The sequence below is a fragment of the Salvelinus namaycush genome, chromosome 29 (assembly GCF_016432855.1).
Source record: "Salvelinus namaycush isolate Seneca chromosome 29, SaNama_1.0, whole genome shotgun sequence".
Taxonomy (NCBI): domain Eukaryota; kingdom Metazoa; phylum Chordata; class Actinopteri; order Salmoniformes; family Salmonidae; genus Salvelinus; species Salvelinus namaycush.
The window spans coordinates 5,991,779-6,013,847 of record NC_052335.1 but is presented as its reverse complement, the minus strand read 5'-3'; the positions used below and the strand labels follow the sequence as shown (position 1 = coordinate 6,013,847).

The 22,069-nt window shown below is 43.0% G+C and overlaps 1 protein-coding gene and 1 long non-coding RNA gene across 2 annotated transcripts; both read left to right on the top strand.

Annotated features, from left to right (window-relative positions):
• Positions 1 to 307: 307 nt before the first annotated feature.
• LOC120024431 lies at positions 308 to 2,118 on the top strand. Its single transcript, XR_005472834.1, has 3 exons — positions 308 to 432; positions 514 to 613; positions 1,240 to 2,118. It is a non-coding gene; the product is annotated as an uncharacterized LOC120024431 (long non-coding RNA).
• A 7,818-nt stretch (positions 2,119 to 9,936) lies between these two features.
• Positions 9,937 to 21,516, top strand: LOC120024377 (leucine-rich repeat and fibronectin type-III domain-containing protein 5-like). Its single transcript, XM_038968607.1, has 5 exons — positions 9,937 to 10,844; positions 11,176 to 11,350; positions 14,785 to 15,118; positions 19,112 to 19,412; positions 19,548 to 21,516. The coding sequence occupies exons 1-5, from the start codon at positions 9,954 to 9,956 to the stop codon at positions 20,301 to 20,303; spliced, it is 2,457 nt and encodes an 818-aa protein (XP_038824535.1). The 5' UTR covers positions 9,937 to 9,953; the 3' UTR covers positions 20,304 to 21,516.
• Positions 21,517 to 22,069: the final 553 nt, after the last annotated feature.

The window sequence follows — 22,069 nt, the reverse complement described above, 5'->3', positions numbered from 1 at the left end:
AACTTTATAGAATAAGGTAGAATACATTATAATAGTATAGAATAGACCATAGTCAATAAGTCACTACATTACTTTATTTCTGATTCCACTTTTTATAATGTGACAGACACTTTTTACATTGGCCTTGGTCTGAGTTTTAATGCTATAATTAAGTTACATCAGGATGCATTTTAACCTATTTCTATACCTAACATGTTATATTTAGGCGTGAGCAAAGTAATTTGACCCAATGGAAAACTGCGACTGAGCTACGTTGGCTTCTTTCCTTACAGCTAGGTTGAAGATGACATAAACACTTTCAACCTAGCTTGACATGTGACCGTTTCTATGATACCGCGCGCGCACACACACACAGGCAACATGGCGTTCCTTCACTGGAGTTGCCAGGCCTTGACAAAATAGATAGGATCCTTAGGATATCCACAGTATACAGTGAGTGAGCTATCACATTGTTTTATGAAGTTACTAATTTCTTTACAATGCCAAATAACTTTTCCATTTTCTTTTTGCTAGCCTAGCATTAGTGTACAGCAGTCCACTTTGCTGATGGCGACTAGTCAACGACTCTGTCTTTATCCACCCCAGGCCTGTTTCACTGAGAACCTCATCACAGGTAAAAAGCTGATTTATGTAAATTGCCACTATCTGTCATGATTAGGAATCACAGACTTTGAGGATATGAAGGTAAAGGGAAATTAAGCTGAGAAGCTTTCAGATTCTAAGCCTGCACTGGATACTTATAGCAATTTCAGTAGAGTGGTGTTGATTGAAAAGGTCTGAATGTAAAGTAGAAATAGGCTAGGCTACAGTAATCTCTGCATTAAGGGACTAAAATGTCCTGGAAGCGCCACCATGAATGTATGCAGGATTGTTCCAACCCAAATAAGAAAACCTTGGCCAATCTTCCCATCTCAGTGGTAGGCTAATTATTCAAGATGGGTCACACAGCATGAATATCCAGGAAGGGGATATATGCAGACAATCAGATTCAGCACTGAGAATAATTCATATTTCATAGGCCAACTAACGAGGGTTGCATCTAAACTGGACCCTGAGTTTATATTTCTAATGTGCATGGTCATATCATAATTTATAGCCTTTTATTAAGTTAGGGTTATCCCTACATTTCAAGCACACCTGAACATTCCTGTAAATAGAAGGATGCAACCTACTGAACATTGCAGATAGAAATACTATGAATAGAGCTGCGATTTTTTTTTTTCTCCCTCTACATTTCAGAGGGACATGTCTATTCTAAAATACAATACATTTCTATCTGAAGATTCTACAACATACCCGACTGAATATGACCCTTAGATCTAGCCTACGGTTTGGCTCAGCTCCTCCCTGTATTCCCCCCTTCCCCCCCCATCTCTGCCTATGTGCGTGAGCTGCTGGGGATTTCAGAGCCGATGTGGAGGCACAGCATCGCAGATCCCCCCCAGAGACAGCATGGGCCTTTTCCTGGAGAAGAAGAGCAGGACAGGGGACTGGGACGACTCCTTCACCTACAAACAGCTCCTCAACGACAGGAAACAGTGAATGGGATTTGGTGTCTGATAAAAGAAACGTGAATGGATTAAATGTCTGTCAGTGTGTTGTTGGTAAGAATCAGAATCACCTTTCTAGAATTTTACTTGGTGATGTGCTACGAGCAATAGACAACAGATAGAATACAGACAGAGGAATTTACACAAAGTTTATGTACATTATATACAAAATAGATAAAGTATGCATAGAACTGTACAGTAAGAGAATTTACAGAGAGGATTTACAAATGTACATTATAAATATATATGTGCAGAGGTAAGAATGCTCTGTGATGTAGTGCAACAACAGGTGCCTATGTACAGTTTATATGCAGTGTTAATGTGCAGAGCTGAACAGAGTGCAATTATGGTAGTGCGGTTATTATATGTGCAGTTCGAAGATGGCTTGATGCAGTGCGCAGCAGAGAGTGCATAGTCCCTTAGTTTCTGTGGACCAGATGGCCAACTGGTGAGGAACACAGCATGGGGAAAGAAACTGTTTAGCTGTCAGGTTGTTTTGGTCATGATTGCCCTGAACCGTTTACCAGAGGGGAGTGTTTGGAAGAGGGGGTGTCTGGGGTGGGCGGGGTCGGCAATGATATTTCCTGCACGCCTCCTTACCCCGGGGGGGGGGGGGGGGGGGGGGGGGCAGGTCCTCGATGGAGGGCAGGTGGCAGCCGATGACCCTCTCCGCAGACCGGACAATGCGTTGCAGTTTGCCCTTGGAGGGAGGAGTGGTTTAGTTGTGAATGACGCAGCAATAACGTTCCAATCAATTACAGATGTTGACGTTGATTGTAACGACAGGGGTTTGTAAGGCGCTTTGTGATTAAATTGGTGCTCTGGAGAGTGTGTTAATGTTTTTCTGATGATTTCATTTGTAATATCATAGTGATTGAGGAGTAACACCTGGTTCAGTGCAGGGTTTAGAACTATGACCCTGTAGTTATTATACTATCACATGTGCCAATAGGGTCCAGACCTCCTGGCATAGTATGCTAAACAGATACATATACTTAGCCAAGGGTCCAAGGCTATGTTCCACATATTCTCGTTTTCTTTCTAAAAATGTTCTACTCCGCTAGCCAGCACTTCGCCTAACCAGGCTTGCGTTTCTTCCACCTCCAGATTGACCACTTATTCATGGTCCAATAGAGTAGGAAGGTTTGATTGGAGAATATTAATACTCCATTGGTCCATGAACAAGTGGGACACAGTTGCCTTGTCACAATGTCCTTTATTGATTAACTAGGTAATGAAAGCTACAACAACAGGATGTCATTTTCTGCATTCTAAAGAATATATTAGACAGACGAAAACTGCAAAGGCTCCTGGAATCACCATAGATTCCTTCATTCCAACACCTTGGGCATACATTGTCTCTATTGATCTGAACCCTGCCTGTATACAGTGGCGGAATGAGGCTATATATTGATTCGCAGTAGAACTCCTCAGTGCAGTGCTGTAGTAGATGAAACACAACACCTTGTGAATTATGAGGAGCTGGGCTAAGAGGCAGGAAAGGCTTTGTTTTGAGGACAAAAACAACGAGTCTGATGGTATTTCCTGTTCAGAGAATGCATTTAGAGAACACACATGGGCTTTGTCAACGTGAAGAAGTGGAGAATAAGATCAGAAGATGACATACGATGTATCATCCCGGGTATCATCTTCTGCACGTCACAGTACCGTGTAAGCCTGCGGGGCTAAAACCTAGACATTAGCTCAGGTAGCTAACACAAATATTTAGGTCTCAAGCAAGGTTGCGATTCACCGAACCACCTCCGTTACGTAACCACAGCAGCAGTAGCCTTTGGCTAGCCCTGTGCTTTAGCCTGAGGAGTGGGTGCCAGAGACAGGGCAGAGAGTGCCAAGATGGTTACAGCCAACCTGCCATTTTCTTGTGACCTTATTGAATGCAGAAGTAGTCATGTTGGTACCCAGCTACCTGGGCATCTCTTGAAAGCTTTTTAAATTAACATATGGTCATTTTTCAGTTTGCCAATAGATCATACACATTTTAAGGCTATTATTTCACCACATGTTCAATAGCCTATACATTTTTGGTTATTTGTGTGCTTGCTTGTTTGCAGAGGTGCCTGCAGCAGATCAATTCTTAAATTGTGTTTGTATGTCACTGCATCAAATCATTGAGCTTAATGATTGCTCATAAATGTGTTAAGCTCACAATCATTGTGATGATAAATGAATAACAGCATGGTGATTAATACAGTATTTCCATATAGCCTACTATAGGGACAATGCACTGTCAGATTGAAGCTGAGTTCATACAGCCTACTAATTTAAATAATCAGTATACAGGTGCAAGATTGTGCTGGGAGGCATTGCAACTGTCTGTCTGTTTGTGGATGAATGCACAAATGGCCCTAGAGCTGGGGGGCGCCCTCGATTACCATTCCAAGCACAGCAGTGCACCTCTGGTCACCCGCGAAATTGAGCTGGCTCGCTGGCGGGGAAAGGTTGATAGTATAGTCCACGACTTGTGTGACGCCCGGACCGGAGGACAGAGGGGATCTAGCGGGGTGTCAGTCTGACTAGGTTGCTTTGAGCCCGCATGTCACCGGCGGACCTGCTGAGAAAAAGCGATGCGAACATCTGACTTCTACGCGATCCAAATGCAGCACCAGCAGTCAGTAGACAGCGCCGTATCGCTACAAAGGCGTTTTCTCTGCTATTAAACGGTTCATGCCGTCCGAGTGCGCAGAGGCAATCCTCTGTGGTGTGGCTGGAAAGCTGTAGACTCAAAGCGATAGCGGGACCTCATCCTCCTGCAGTTTTCTTTTAGATAGCCAACATCAAGTGTGCATTTCCCACGTAGATACACCGGGGGAAGTAAGTAAGGCGTTGGAATGTTGCTTTCTATGGTCATGGATTTCTTGAAGGGCATCGCTGGTTTCGAAGGCCATTCTCACAGACTATATTAGGATCCAGCGCACATTTTTGGGAGACCTGAGTCGGTTCAAGGAACCACCATTTACATTACACAGAATTCTGTCAAAATGTTTTGGCGCTCATAACAGCATTTGCGGAAGAATTTACGCGGTAGGCCTACTACCCCAGATTGAACAGGGCTGATGCTCCGTCTTCAAGGTAAACTTTAAGCAATATTTTTTTATAGCCTACCATACATTAAATGCATCGCATTGTTGTTGAACTCTTTTGGGTAATCGGCTTTGAAGAAATTGCATGAGGAGCAGCAGTACGGTTTTTACTGCAATTAGGCTCCCATCCTCATTGCCTCTCACGGCGGGGTGTCTGAAAAGGTGAGGGATCTCCTAAAGACAGCTGTCATGCGCCTAGATCTTTGAAAAGCTAGGCTATAACACCGCAAGGTCAAAAAATCCCTTCAGATGATGAGCAAAGCGGTCAGATTACAAATTGTATTTATAGAACCCCCTTGCTTGCGTGCGGAGTTTTTTTTGTCTAGTTGAAACTGAAAATCATGTAATGTACCAATTATCGTCTTGTCCACTTACAGATGCATGGTGGATCACATCAGATTGAATTAAGATGTGAAATGACTGCGCTTGTGCTCGGACATTATATGAGTTCTTGTCAGTCCAACCAAAATAACTTGCAGAGTGGTAAGAGAGAATGAAATATGACCACAAAACAAAATATTCGCCATAAACAGCCCTTACTGGAATGCAAATGAGGCATCAGTCATTCACTTGTTATCTTGTTGTAGGCTATTGCCTATAATAAAACAGCCTGGATTGAGTAGCCCAATGAAAGACTGGACAAGGTACAGTTCAATACAGATGTATGTTGATACAGGTCTCTGCAATGTGAATATGTGGCCCTAATGACTTATAAACGTGTTTCATCTTTTTATGTCGGGTGTTGGTTATCATCTATTTGATTATTCATGGTAGCCTGAGGCACCATTGTAACTGCCACACCAAAGCACCCTGTAGGCCTGATTATAATGCTTCTGTTTGCTGACTGCTCGAAAGGCTACAACGCTCTCTGATCACAACATTCAATATCACGCTGAAACATTCATCATGGCGTAGCCTTTTCATTGAAGGCAATGCTTATGTCTTTCACTAACATGATTCATAGTCTAAAAAGAGAGGGATGTGTAGTATAGTTCCTTTCACCACCAACGCATCCAAGGAGCTGTGGCTTGGGCTACAGTAGACTGAGCACATCGACCTAATTTACATTGCTTACCTCACAATAGCTTTGCTGAATGCACAGCATATTCAGTAAGAAAGGGGGGAAGGCAAACAGTGGGCCTATTGATTATTCAGCTCATAGGATTGGATGTATTTGCCAGGAGAAACAAATCTATTCCCTCTACAAGGTGAAAAACAACAGATGCATTTTTGGATCTTCACGCCAAAGGGAAAAGGAGGGTTCACACCAAAAAAGAAGACTCTAAAAGCACTGAAGACAATTCTATTGATAGAGAGGGGCCTGTTCACTCAGCCTGCTAAGACGTCCCTCTTCATTCTGAAACTGAACCAGTGCCACCTCAGACCCCACAGTTCTTTGGGATCTCCTCGACTGGAGAACGTAGCTGGCGGCTCATTACATCCACGGTTTAGGTCACCTCAGCCATGTTACCTACGGTACCTATCTAACATCAATGGGAAGAAAATGAAAGGATTGAAGCGTTATTTTATGCCTCTGTGTAGATCGATCTGACTGTGTGTGTGTGTGTGTGTGAGAGAGAGAGCTATAAGATCAGTTGGATCCAGCCACCCCGCTCATTAGGCCACGCTAAATGTATTTGACCTTTTCCTCCATAATTCAGACCTCATCAAAGTATGACCCCAATGGCAAACAAAACACCAGATGTTATTGATGGACCTACCGTAGTAGCATTGGAATCTAATAGGCCAATGAAATCTGTGGGACAATAGTACTGACTCAACGCAGTATTAGGTTGTCTGAGAATGAACCTTTAAAGACATGCCATCCCAAAGTGAGGTTTGTGTTGCCATGGTATCAAGGATGTCACCCTAGACCTAGCACATCGCATTGGCAGACACTGATGTAAATTGGTATTCCAACAAACACACTCTCTGTCTCACACACCCACACATACTCTTTCTCTGACTCGCTCTCGCATGTGCACACGTATGCACGCACGCACAGACACACAGGCTGATGGTGTGTTCAGGACATACTTAAACCGTTCAACACCAATTTATCCAGTTTAATTAAGGAATGTTTTTAATCAAACACTAACTAATTTCATGTGGTGAACAATTCTCTCCAGGTCAACAAATCAGAACGTGTTTATATCAGCATGAGGGTGTCTGTAATGCTACCAAGCCCCTAATGTGTTTCTCCTTATAAAATAGGAAATATCAGTTTCATACCACAACCTCAATACATGTACTGAAAGCATTTTGCTTCCGATGGAGAATGCAGTATCTAGCTGTGTCTCTGCAGTACCTAGGTGAGACAGGGCCACTACGCAGAAGTTCCATCTGTAAGCATGACAAGCATTAGTTTTCTCTCTCTCTTTCTCTTTCTTTCTCTTTCTCTCTCTCCCCCCTCCCGGTTCCAAGCCCAGGGCCCACAGCCCAGCAGCAATGTGATGATGCAGTAGAGGCTTTCTCTATATGAGGCCCAGCATACGTTAGACCATCTGAAAACAGATCCCTCATGACCCAACTGGCCCAGCTGCCTGCCTGCTGCAGAAGTGTGTGTGTGTGTGTGTGTGTGTGTGTGTGTGTGTGTGTGTGTGTGTGTGTGTGTGTGTGTGTGTGTGTGTGTGTGTGTGTGTGTGTGTGTGTGTGTGTGTGTGTGTGTGTGTGTGTGTGTGTGTGTGTGTGTGTGTGTAAGAGAGAGTGTGTGTGTAGGATGCTGTATAAGGCTTTTCTGGATGATCGCTGCCCCAGGGAGAGCATAGATATCCTCCACTAAAACAGTAGTATGCCTCTGCTGCTGCCATTGCGCTTGAGTGTCACTGTAAATGTTGATGTCTACCAAGCTGCTTTCTATTAGGAATAATCCACCCATGTGTGTGTGTGAGTGAGTGTGTGCATATGTGTGTGTGTCTGAAAGTGTTCTCTATATTATCTAAGGTTTGACATTCTAAGGTTGAGTAAAGCATTGATTAAATCATTGATTGATTATCTAGTTATTTGTTCATCTAGGGGATGAATGTGACCTGCTATGCAAATTGCTGTGTAGAAACCCCACCGTAATTAAATGCAAATTAGGGAGACCGGCGCCGACATGTATTTCCTGCTTCTCATCATGTCTTGGCGATGGGGTTGTACTTTTGTCCTCACAAAACGAATTTCGCAGTGATAACCGTCTCAACCATTCTCTTCACGTTTGGCTGAGTTATCACCGGCGAAAAAAGCCCCATCTCTACGGAGTGAATCAATATCGCGTCTCCATTGCCATTTGAGTCGGGAAGGAGCAGGTCCTCTCTGCCTCATTGCACATCCAGAGGCTGTGCCATCCAGAGCAAAGCAGAAGGTTGGTTGGCACGCACGCATAAACACACACTCGCACGCATACTAACTCGCTATCTCTCTTTCACACACAGAAAAGCACACACACCTACACACATGCAAACCCACCTACACACGCTACCACTATCACAAAAACAGACAAACACCTAACCCCTCAACACACGCACACACACATTCTCCCATTACACATTCTCTCTCTCGCACCCACACACCACCAGCCATCTTTCCTCAGTTTGGGTCACGATCTGGCAGTCGTTTGCCATGCTTAAGGAGTGTTATAACTTGTCCATTTAACAATTACACCACAGTCCATTTGTCATCGACTTACTTAGGCCCTCACTGCTAAGCCTACTACTCCCCTCTCACCAGCACCAGCCACCCAAGCAGTCAACACAGGACAGAGAGTCAACACATTTCTATAACTGTTACTCAGTCGTGGTAAAACGTCCTATAAAACAAGGGCATAAACCTGTTCTCCAAGAAAAGTGGGATTTTTATGTAGCGTGGCGTTCATTGAAATGTCAGACCAGGGAGACAGTGTGTGCTCTGCTCTCTCTAAAATGATTTCACTGTGTTCTCGTTTTTATTGTCGGCCGCACACTCCTAGGCGGCAACCTTTTTCCTTTAGTCGTCAGGCCAGGATGTGTTTTACAGCTGTCAGATGACAGGTGTTGTCACTATGTTCCCACCAGGCCTCAGTCTCCGTTAACGTTGCAACAGAACGTTCCCCATGGCAGTTTGTCACTCATGTTCCATCTGCAGAATTCTTCATTCCCTGACACATTCTGAGAATTCCGAGACATTCTTCAAATTCCTCAAACTATTTTGACAGTTAATGTTATTGTTTTACAGATTCTATATCAAAAGCTGCAGGTGGAAAAAGCTTTTGAAGGTGTACAGAGAGCTTCCAGGCTTTTAGTCAGATAAAAACGCATTTATACTGACACAGAGATATAACCTCAGTTATTTAAAACATTTTTTATTCAACCAGGCAAGTCAGTTAAGAATCAATTCTTATTTACAATGACAGCTTACCAGGGAACAGTAGGTTAACTGCCTTGTTCAGGGGCAGAACAACAGATTTTTACCTTGTCAGCTCAGGGATTCAATCCAGCAACCTTACGGTTACTGGCCCAACGCTCTAACCACTAGGCTACCTGCCACCCGAGGACCAAAGAAAAACCAATGATGATATAACATTCTGTGTCTAAAGGTTCGGCTTTGAGTTATGCTGCTGTTGTGAGATCTTTAGGCGTTGGACATTGCACCTTCCTCCCGTAATCAAGAACCATGAGACACGCATGGTAGATTCATGTTTTCTGTACATGTAGCCAATAAGAATGAGTTATATAACTCATTATGAGCAGTATTTCACGTGTCGTTAGGCAAACTCTCTCTGCACTCCAGCTGCAGTATCCCCCGCTACTCACTAGACTACCTGCAGAGCTCTTTTTCTAAGGTCTCAGGATTCAGAATAGAATACTTTGCGCTCTCTGGCATTGTTTTTGTCTGGGTGTATGATTGTTTTGTCTGAGCTCCAGGAAGAGTAGCTCTGGATAAAGTAACAGCTAATGGTAATCCAAATACAATTCTGTCTCTCTCGTCTCTACTTCGTTGCTTTTGTGTGGGTGTATATGATTGCTTTGTTTTGTGATTTGAGTGGACCCCAGGATCCAGGAAGAGAGCTGTACCCAAATGAACAAATACAATATTTTCTCTCCAGTCTGTACTTCAGCGTACGCAGCCATCCTATCAGGAGAAAAAAAACGGACCTTAGATCAGTCTGGTGAAACTTCATCCAACTGCATGTAATTAAAATCCTTTCTATGTTGTCTCCTATTTAGGCGGAAATTACCTTAGATCAGTGTCTTGGGGTTATCTCTATCCAACTCCACGTAGGATATTACAGTTCTTTCTCTCTCTTATCTGGCCAGGTGTGTTAGTCTGACTGGAAAGCCTGATGGAGACCCTGCTAGTTTACCTGATGGTCCTTGGCATGGCTGTAAAGGCCCACAAGGTCCAGCTGTGCCCAAAACGCTGTGTCTGCCAGATGCTCAACCCCAACCTGGCAACCCTCTGCGACAAGAAGGGCCTCCTCTTCGTCCCCCCAAACATCGACCGGCACACCGTCGAGATGCGTCTGGGCGATAACTTCGTCACGAGCATCAAACAGCGGGACTTTGCCAACATGACCAAGCTTCAGGACCTGACGTTGTCTCGGAACACCATCGGTTCCATCTCGCCTCACGCCTTTAAAGATCTGGAGAACCTCAGGGCCTTGCACTTGGACAGCAACCGTCTGACGAGGCTCACCAACGACACCTTCAGCGGGATGTCCAAACTTCACCATCTCATTCTTAACAACAACCAACTGATTCATATCCACACTGGGGCCTTCAATGATCTCACGGCTCTAGAGGAGTTAGATCTGTCCTACAACAACTTAGAAAGCACCCCCTGGGTGGCCATCCAGAGAATGACCAGTCTCCACACCCTGGGCTTGGACCACAACATGCTTAGCTACATCCCTATAGGAACCTTCTCCGGCCTGCAGAAGCTCAAACGGCTTGACGTCACCTCCAACAAGCTCCAGAAGCTTCCGCCAGACCCTGTGTTCCAGCGGGCTGGGGTTCTGGCCACGTCAGGAAGCATGGGTCCGTCGTCATTCGCGTTGAGTTTTGGGGGGAACCCACTGAGGTGTAACTGTGAGCTGCTGTGGCTGAGGAGGCTGAGGCGGGAGGATGATCTGGAGACATGTGCGGCTCCGCAGCACCTGGCTGGGCGGTACTTCTGGACCGTGTCTGAAGAAGAGTTCCTCTGTGAACCGCCTCTCATCACCAGACACTCCCAGGTAAGGCTGAGATGATGATAATAAGATCATTTGTCAATAGTATTGCAATAATCCAGTGATATCAGAAGCATTATAACTGTTTTTATCATGCTATTTGACCCGGACAAAAAGTAACTATCATGTATATCACTGAACACACTTTTTTAACATGATAATTAATGAAATATTGATCATCATGTCATCCCTTTCCAGAATAAACACATTTATTGCAATAATTGTCAAACATCGATTATCATGCTATTGCTAACCACGATAACTGTTTTAATCACGATAATTCAATACCTATCACGGTAATATCGTTCACCCTACCCCACCATCTAACTGCCTCCAGGAGCTGCGAGCGCTGGAGGGTCAGAGTGTAGCTCTGCGCTGTAAGGCCAGGGGCGACCCAGACCCCATCATCCACTGGATTGCGCCAGACGGCCGGCTCATGTCCAATTCCTCCCGGGCTATGGTGCACAGTGACGGGACTCTGGACATCCTCATCACCACTGTGAAGGACTCAGGTGGGTGTCATTGAAACGTCTGTTGTGGTAGACTATGTTGAGTGTTTCTGTTTGTGTGCTCTGGTTTTTCAGTAGGCCCTGAGGTCAGCTTTTCAGACCATTTGATCTGTATCAAAATGATCCAACGATGAACTCTGTTCTCCCATTACATTTAGTTCCACCTTTTTTGTTTTAAAGGAAACAGAAAAGCTAATAAATGTTCATAGAGTTGTGAATGTTAATAAAGTTTCAACATTGAAAAACAATTATCCATACGCCCATCCGCCAATATTTCACACATTACCAGGCAAATCATTTATTTATATATTTACAGCAATGCTGGCCTAGAGAGTCCATTGGGAAACCCAAATACTGAACCGTCCAATGATGGGATTTATAAATAATTGATCTGGACTCTCAAAGGAATGATCTCTATAATATATAAACAACTTTTTTAATCTGAACAACCGTTTAACTTGAGCAGAATATGGAAAAATATGACCTTGGCATCCTGTAACCCGAACCATAAACATATACATTTTAAGTTTGTTTACAGACTGTATTTAACACCAACTGTTCATAGAGTCCCCTAAATCAGGTAGGCACATTCCTCCGTATGATGTGGGAGTGCCCTGCAGTTAAATGTTTCTGGGGCAAAGTCACAAAATTCATTTTGAATTGCATGAATGTAAATATTCAATGCTTTGCATCTGTTATGCTACTTAACGATGATATCTCCTTGAATCTCTCAATCAATCAAAGACATTTGCTGCAAAACAATGATGTTGGCTCTTAGATTGCAATCATCTCACTCTCTTCCAATTCATAAGTGAATACAGTTACTATTAGAAGCTGTAACATTAGAATTATCGACAGCGAGAATGAATGGTGCTAGTCAAGGAACAATTGAGGCCTGGACAAATATACTTCACTCTGTAAAGAATAATCTTGGCTAAAGCCCAACACATTCTCTCTCTCTCTGTATATATATACATACACACACAGTACCAGTCAAAAGTTTGGACACACCGACTCATTCACGGGTTTTTCTTTATTTTTTTACTATTTTCATTGTAGAATAATACTGAAATCATCAAAACAATGAAATAACACATATGGAATCATGTAGTAACCAAAAAAGGGATAAACATCAAAATATATTTTATATTTAAGATTATTCAAAGTAGCCACCCTTTGCCTTGATGACAGCGTTGCACACTCTTGGCATTCTCTCGAGTTCCCACATATGCTGAGCACTTGTTGGCTGCTTTTCCTTCACATGGTTTATGGGAGTGGGGGTGGGGCGGGTTGGATGGAGACATGTTGGCTGGGTGGGGTTGGGGGAATGGGATGGGAGGTTGGGCTGGAGCCCTACTTATTTTTTTGTTTTGCTTTTCCTGTATATACTGAATTTATTATCACTTAAACACTGTAAATCAAATCAAATTGTGTTTGTCACATACACGTGTTTAGCAGATGTTATTGCGGCTGTAGCAAAATGCGTGTGTTTCTAGCTCCAACAGTGCAGTAATATATAACAAGTAATATCTAACAATACACACAATCTAAAGTAAAGGAATGGAATTAAGATTATATAAATATTTGGACGATCAATGTCAGAGCGGCATAGACTAAGATACAGTAGAATAGTTGAAGTTGGAAGTTTACATACACCTTAGCCAAATACATTTAAACTCAGTTTTTCACAATTCCTGACATTTAATCCGAGTAAAAAGTCCCTGTCTTAGGTCAGTTAGGATCATCACTTTATTTTAAGAATGTGAAATGTCAGAATAATAGTAGAGAGAATGATTTATTTCAGCTTTTATATCTTTCATCACATTCCCAGTGGGTCAGAAGTTTACATGCATTCAATTAGTATTTGGTAGCATTGCCTTTAAATTGTTTAGATTGGGTCAAACGTTTCGGGTAGCCTCCCACAAGCTTCCCACAATAAATTGGGTGAATTTTGGTCCATTCCTCCTGACAGAGCTGGTGTAACTGAGTCAGGTTTGTAGGCCTCCTTGCTCGCACACACTTTTTCAGTTCTGCCCACAACTTTTCTATAGGATTGAGGTCAGGGCTTTGTGATGGCCACTCCAATACCTTGACTTTGTTGTTCTTAAGCCATTTTGCCACAACTTTGGAAGTATGCTTGGGGTCATTGTCCATTTGGAAGACCGATTTGCGACCAAGCTTTAACTTCCTGACTGATGTCTTGAGATGTTGCTTCAATATATCCACATAATTGTCCTTCCTCATGATAGGATCTATTTTGTGAATTGCACCAGTCCCTCCTGCAGCAAAGCACCCCCACAACATGATGCTGCCACCCCCGTGCTTCACGGTTGGGATGGTGTTCTTCGACTTGCAAGCCTCCCCCTTTTTCCTTCAAACATATTGATGGTCATTATGGCCAAACAGTTCTATTTTTCTTTCATCAGACCAGAGGACATTTCTCCAAAAAGTACGATGTTTGTCCCCATGTGCAGTTGCAAACCGTAGTCTGGCTTTTTTTTAATGGCGGTTTTGGCTTCTTCCTTGCTGAGCGGCCTTTCAGGTTATGTCGATATAGGACTCGTTTTACTGTGGATATAGACACTTTTGTACCTGTTTTCTCCAGCATCTTCACAAGGTCCTTTGCTGTTGTTGTGGGATTGATTTGCACTTTTCGCACTAAAGTACGTTCATCTCTAGGAGACAGAACGCGTCTCCTTCCTGAGGGGTATGACGGCTGCATGGTTCCATGGTGTTTAATCTTGTGGACTATTGTTTGTACAGATGAACGTGGTACCTTCAGGCGTTTGGAATTTGCTCCCAAGGATGAACCAGACTTGTGGAGGTCTACAATTTTTTTTTGTGTGGTCTTGGCTGATTTCTTTTGATTTTCCCATGATGTCAAGCAAAGAGGCACTGAATTTGAAGGTAGGACTCAAAATATGTAAATTAGACTATCAGAAGCTTGTAAAGCCATGACATCATTTTCTGGAATTTTCCAAGCTGTTTAAAGGCACAGTCAACTTAGTGTAGGTAAACGTCTGACCCACTGGAATTGTGATACAGTGAATTATAAGTGAAATAATCTATCTGTAAACAATTGTTGGAAACATTACTTGTGTCATGCACAAAGTAGATGTCCTAACCGACTTGCCAAAACTATAGTTTGTTAATAAGAAATTTGTGGAGTGGTTGAAAAACGAGTTTTAATGACTCCAACCTAAGTGTATGTAAACTTTCGACTTCAACTGTATATATGAGATGAGTATTATGTAAAAATATGTAAACTTGTAAACATGTTTTTCTTACTGGGTTTATTTCTTCTTTTGAGTAGCAGCCTACAGGTACATGTTTTAATAAACATATCATTTAACATGGATAATGTACCTTTAACCCCCACTAACAAAAATTACAAATTTGGTTAAAAAGAAAAAGTAAGTTCTCAATCGCTCCATCAGGCTCCTTCACCTGTGTTGCCTCCAACCCGGCCGGGGAGGCTCAACAAACTGTGGACCTGGTGATCGTCAAACTCCCACACATCACCAACGGTACTGTGAAGAAGGAACCGAACCCAGGTTCTTCTGATATCGCCACGGTAATGAAGACGGCTGGGGAAGGCGGAAGCGTGGTGCCACTGGGAAACACGAAGACGAGCCAGGAGAAGAAGGTGGTGATCACTGAGGCAACGTCTACCTCCGTCCTGGTCAGGTTCAACTTCCAGAGGAGTATACCGGGCATCCGAATGTTCCAGATCCAATACAACGGAACCTACGATGACTCTCTGGTTTACAGGTGAGCCTTGGCTTATATAGGGACTGTTTTTTGATGATTGCTATTGATGCCTCATTTCGACTCTCAGAACCAAATGAGAACAAACAAGAACTAGGCACAATGGTCTGTTGTAGTATGCCTGATGGTGTTGAGGGGTGTTTAAGTTGTTGAAAGATTTATTTAAATGTCAAATGTTAAAATTTTCATTGTTTGACGGGCTATTACTCTAACCGCATGAAGTAATTAATGTACTGACATTCTTGTTCAGTGACTTACAAAGTCACCTTGGTACAGGGTGTTGCAGTACGTATACAGTACAGGGTCATTCCAGCAATTCGGTGCCTTTTTTAATAACTTGGAGAAAATGTTTACATTCTGTCATGTTCAACTTAATAAAAAAACATGTTTTCCCATCTCTTAAATAAAACAAAATGTAACAGGGTTGACGATTTCATCTTAAATCCTCCATAAATATCCTTGTGACAGGGGGATTGGAAGCTTGTTGTGTGTAACAGGGAGTGGCAATTGAATGCAAGCTTCACAAAAAATATTACGTTGTTAATTTTTTTTTGCCTGTCTATCTATGGGTAACAGGGTTGACGTGTTATGCTCACCTCGCTCCGTTTTCCACCACAAAACACCAGAACATTGCCAAAAAGAGTAGAACCAGCTCACCTGCTTTTGCACTATAATTTGACTATTAGATGTTCAATGTTTCTTTTGAAAATAATTCAGTTCATGACCTTAAAATGAGGGACAGATTTATAGAATTTTCCATGCAGTCTATATTAAGGGGCACTTCATTTATAAAGGGCTTTTAAAATTCTATATTTGTGATTTCTTCCTACAATATCAAAGGGACGCAAAAGGCACTCATTTCGTGGAATGACCCTACACAAAACATGTACACTACATGACCAAAAGTATGTAGACACCTGCTCGTCGAGCATCTCATTCCAAAATCATGTTGCTCCTAGACATTTCCACTTCACAATAACAGCACTTACAGTTGACCAGGGCAGCTCTAGTAGGGCAGACTTGTTGGAAAGGTGGCATCCTATGATGGTGCAACGTTGAAAGTCACTGAGCTGTTCAGTAAGGCCATTCTACTGCCAGTGTTTGTCTATGGAGATTGCATGGCTGATTTTATACACCTGTCAGCAAAGGGTGTTGCTGAAATAACCGAATCCACTAATTTGAAGGGGTGACCACATACACTATTAAACAAAGATAAATGACATAATGAATGATAATAAAAAGCTTTGGAGCATTGGGAAAAAGGCAAAATCAGCCCCATCATTAATTCAACACAAAACCACTAATATTGCCAACTACTTTAATGATTTTTTTCATTGGCAAGATTAGCAATCTTAGACATGACATTCCAGCAACAAACGCTGACACTACACATCCAAGTATAGCTGACCAAATTATGAAAGACAAGAATTGTAATTTTGAATTCTGTAAAGTGAGTGTGGAAGAGGTGAAAAATGTATTGTTGTCTATCAACAATGAAAGGCCACCGGGGTCTGACAACTTGGATGGAAAATTACTGAGGATAATAGCAGACGACATAGCCTCTTCTATTTGCCATATCTTCAATTTAAGCCTACTATAAAATGTGTGCCCGCAGGCCTGGAGGAAAGCAAAAGTAATTTTGCTACCTAAGAATAGTAAAGCCCCCTTTACTGGCTCAAATAGCCGGCCAATCACCCTGTTACCAACCCTTAGTAAACTTTTGGAAAAAATTGTGTTTGACCAGATACAATGCTATTTTACAGTAAACAAATTGACAACAGACTTTCAGCACGCTTATAGGGAAGGACATTCAACAAGCACAGCACTTACACAAATTACTGATGATTGGCTGAGAGAATTTTATGATAAAAGATTGTGGGGGCTGTTTTGTTAGACTTGAGTGCAGCTTTTGACATTATCGATCATAGTCTGCTGCTGGAAAAACGTGTGTTATGGCTTTACACCCCCTGCTATAATGTGGATAAAGAGTTACCTGTCTAACAGAACAGAGGTTGTTCTTTAACGGAAACCTTTCGAACATAATCCAGGTAGAATCAGAAATTCCCCAGGGCAGCTGTCTAGGCCCCTTACTTTTTTCAATCTTTACAAACGACATGTCACTGGCTTTGAGTAAAGCCAGTCTGTCTATGTATGAGGATGACTCAACACAATACATCTACTACAGCGACTGAAATGACTGCACCACTTAAGAAAGAGCTGCAGTTAGTTTCAGGGTGGGTGGCAAGGAATAAGTTAGTCCTAAATATTTCTAAAACTAAAAGCATTGCATTTGGGACAAATCGTTCACTAAACCCTAAACCTCAACTAAATATTGTAATAAATAATGTGGAAATTGAGCAAGTTGAGGTGACTAAACTGCTTGGAGTAACCCTAGATTGTAAACTGTCATGGTCAAAACATATTGATACAACAGTACCTTTGATGGGGAGAAATCTGTCCATAATAAAGCCCTTCTCTACCTTCTTAACAACACTTTCAACAAGGCAGGTCCTACAGGTCCAAGTTCTGTCGCACCTGGACTACTGTTCAGTCGTGTGGTCAGGTGCCATAAAAAGGGACTTGGTTGCAAAAAGGGACTAAGTTGCAATTGGCTCGGAACAGGGCAGCACGGCTGGCCCTTGGATGTACACAGAGAGCTAACATTAATAATATGCATGTCAATCTCTCCTGGCTCAAAGTGGAGGAGAAATTGACGTCATCACTACTTGTATTTAGGAGAGGTGTATGTTGAATGCACCGAGCTGTCTGTTTGAACTACTGTCACACAGCTCAGACACCCATGCATACCCCACAAGACATGCCACAAGAGGTCTCTTCACAGTCCCCAAGTCCAGAACAGACTATGGGAGGTACTACATAGAGCCATGACTACATGGAACTCTATTCCACATCAAGTAACTGATGCAAGCAGTAAAATTAGATTTAAAAAACTGATAAAAATACACCTTATGGAACAGCGGGCACTGTAAAGCAACACATACACATGCATACACACACACAATAACATACGCACTATACACACACGTACACATGGATTTTGTACTGTAAATATGTGGATGTGGTTGAGTAGGGGCCTGAGGGCACACAGTGTTGTGAAATCTGTGAATGTGTTGTAATGTTTTTAAAATGGTATAAACTGCCTTAATTTTCCTGGACCCCAGGCTAGAGTAGCTGCTGCCTTGGCAGGTCCATAATAAATACAAATACTTTTGTATATATAGTATACCTAATCAACAGAATCAAAATGAAATGTCAGCACTGAGCTGTAAAGAGAAGCCGAGATGAAAGAGAAAGCAGAATGTTACAAAAGCTTCTGAAGATCTTTCAGGCCCCTTCTGAGAAATGAGTCTACACAATGTTCTTTCATCCGGCAACTCTTTCATTCCATATTTGAAGCTTATCTTCATGATACAATATGACGTGACCATTTAGAACACACTTTTATTCAAAGTGACTTACAGTCAACAAATACTGTACATACAGTATATTGATCGTATGAGATCCAGTTGGGAATAAGAAATCCACAGCTCTAGTCTTTCAAGCACACAGCACCATGATCCAACCACCGAGCCATTGGATCTAATGTGACTTTCTCTCCTGAGAGATGGATGTGCATACAATCTTTCATCTTTAATGCCTCCGACTTCTCAGTGTGTGTTTTTGTGTCTCAAGGGGGTTGGGTAAAAAATAACTCATTTGGACAATAAAGTATTCTTTCTCATCTTTCACCCCTTTCACTGCACATTAGCAATTCTACTTTCCTTTTTTTAACCATTGGAATCCCTGCGACTCTGTTACTCGTCCACTCACGATAATGCTGCTCATAGCATTCTCTCTTCTCTTACCATTTTCAAGCCATAGCCCTGTGCTCTTTGTTATTGCAATATAATGTACAGTATAATTGGTCTACAGTTGGTCTAGTATGCTCTCATCTCTTTCATTCCACACTAACTGTCTCTCTCTCCTTATTTTCAGAATGATCCCTTCAAGCAGTAAGAGTATCTTGGTGAACAACCTGGCGGCCGGTACACAGTACGACCTGTGTGTGCTGGCCATCTACGACGACCTGGTGACCTCCCTGACCGCCACGCGAGTGGTGGGGTGTGTCCGCTTCACCACCGAGCCACAGTACCTCCGCTGCCACTTCATGCAGTCCCAGTTCCTGGGAGGCACCATCGTGGTCATCATCGGAGGGATCATCGTGGCGTCCGTCTTAGCTTTCATCATCTTCCTCATCGTGAGGTACCGAGTGTGTAACCAAGGCGATGAGGATAAGGTAGGAGTATTGAGTAGTACTCTTTTCTTTGGGGCTACTGTCTCTGGATTATTTGTGTTGTACAGATGTGATGATGAATATTGAGGTCATTTCTCCCTGGGGATTAATAAAATCTCTCTCAATCTCTTTCATAAGGCTTTGGAGATGGGTGAGATCCCATCTCTGAGCAGTGATGGTCAGCTCCAGGGCTGCGGCGTCCCCAAGACCATGTCCAAATCTCTGTCCAAGCAGATCCTCCAGCCAGAGAAACCAGAGACGGAGGACCAGGAGTCTCTGAGGGTGGCCCTTCCTCCTCGTAAACCGGTCAAGCAGCAGCAACCCCCAGCCCCAACCACCACCACATCTACCAAGCCCTCCATCCCCGACTGCACTGTCTCTACTTCCGCAGCCAGCCACTCCTGGCACCCTGCCTCCCCGGTCACCCTGAGGCAAAAACGGGCCGATATCACTGCCACCGGGGGTCCGAAACCCGGAGAAGCTCGCCGAGCCGAAGGCCAGACAGATGTGGAGTTAGAGAACACAAACCGTAATAACTCGTCGGAAGCTAAAATTGCTGCCGCCTTGGCTGTACCTGTTCCTGCCCGTTCCACAAAATGGACGCCGGTCGCTAGGCGGCCGCGCCCCCCTGGAGCCTCCTCCCACCATTACATGACGGTACCTACAGGGGGCGTGAGGGTGAACCGGCGGCACTCGCTGAACGTGGACTCGTACAAGGAGCGCTGCTATGTCAGCCTGGTACAGCAGCAGCCAAAACCTGGCGGGAGTTTGTGCTCCAAACGCAGTCTGTCCATGAGCGGAGAATTGCCCACGTTGGAGAGTGCAATGGCAAACATACGCAGAGGCAGAGACAAGCTGTCCCGATCTGAGTGGCTTCTCGAAAGCACTCTATGATCTGGATTTCACTGGCTTATAGGTTCTTTGTTTTACTGGATTGGATTTGTGGCCCGTCGTGGAGCATACAGTAACTTTATGCCTTGTCTTTTATCTACAAGACCCATAGATTCCTCTTGTATTTCTGAAGACAAGGCAGCAAAACAGGGTTTTAAAAATGTTTCACATTTGTTTTTCTACCTAAAAAGCAAATATCCTCTCAAAGTCATCTGTATAGCGACTTCGGATATAACTTTGATGAAAGGCACAAAAAACTGTATAAAGCAACTTCATGTACAAAAATGTTGAGTTGTGTAACATATAGGCTAACACGATACACCCGTAAGTGTTCATATGGTACTGAATGCAGTATTCTTGGAAGTCTAGCATCATTTAGAGAGAGGGTGAGAAAGGGATGGATGATCAAGTTTGTTATAACATTGCCTGTTACTTAAAGTGATTACAATAACTGTGTAGACAATGAATGGACATATTTCTTGTCATCAGTTTTTCAGACAGTTGGTGACATGTCTTAATTAACTTGGCGGCGTTTGGAGGAATTGTGAATGTGCAGAGATGTAGAACACAATGTATCCAGTCTGTGTCCCAAATGGCACCCTATTCTCTATAGTGCACTACTTTTTGACCAGGGCTCTGGAAAGTAGTGCACTATATAACGAATAGGGTGCCATTTGGGCCACACTCCTCAGTCTAGTGACAGAGCTGGATCTTTTCATCAAGCCGCACCAGACACACAGCACAATGCAACATTGATGGCAACCCGTCGGTGTCGATTGAGCCTAATACTGCCCTCCGGGTTGAATCAATACATTTTTATCACGTAATTACACATACAGACTCACGCTCATAGGATTCCTGTCGCAACTGATATGACAGTCTAAACCAACACAGACAGGATTCCTGTCGCAACTGATATGACAGTCTAAACCACAGACAGGATTCCTGTCGCAACTGATATGACAGTCTAAACCACAGACAGGATGACTGGCGCGATTCCAGTACGTCAGCAGGTGGATGGGGATCGATAAAGGATTGGTGGTCCATTTTCATGTTTTTTTTACTATTATTAAGACATAATTTGTCATGTCAGGCCAAGAACCGTTGTAAATTGACTTGTTGGTAAAGAGAAAACGAAGGCCACAAAAACAGTAGGCTATCTGAGAAGTCGGCTCTTGATTTTGCTGTTGTTTCTGTTTGATGTTTACCAGTATAAATAAACCAATGAGAAAAATCTATCTAATGTAGAAAATACCTGTACAGTTATTGCTTGTGACATTCATTTGCCAGGTATCTACTGTAGCTTTCTTAAGTCCTATAACATGAAAGGCAACACTGAGGACACAGCAGAAGTAATTTCAGTTTTAGCTCCATTTTCCAGGTACCGTCTAACACTAACCCTTCTGAAGTCTAACAACATAACATGCAGAGGGATACCTAGGACGTCATGTTCACAGTAGCCCACATTTTGGTAGATAGATTCCATCCCAAACTACCTTCAATCTCGAGTCATGACTGACAAAAGAAATGAGATCTTTTTCTCTGGCGAGCCAGCCGGGAGATTCATCTCATCTGTAATGATTTTTAAGGTTCATTATAATCTTAAAACATTTGAATCTCCCCTCCTTCTCACTGAGAGTAGAAAGAACGGCAGATCTCTGCTCTCAGCTCCTGTGTTTGTTCAAAGGCAATGAGAAGCAATTGATGAAAAGAGGCCATGCTAGTCACCTGGGACTCCCCCTTTCCCTCCCCCTACACACACAGAGAGA

What these genes read in the sequence shown, in the direction of transcription:
- LOC120024377 (XM_038968607.1), top strand. Translation starts at nt 9,954, where the DNA reads ATGGAGACCCTGCTAGTTTACCTGATGGTCCTTGGCATGGCTGTAAAG. An exon ending in TCATCACCAGACACTCCCAG is followed by an intron (nt 10,845 to 11,175) that starts GTAAGGCTGAGA and finishes AACTGCCTCCAG; the next exon opens with GAGCTGCGAGCGCTGGAGGG. An exon ending in GATGACTCTCTGGTTTACAG is followed by an intron (nt 15,119 to 19,111) that starts GTGAGCCTTGGC and finishes CCTTATTTTCAG; the next exon opens with AATGATCCCTTCAAGCAGTA.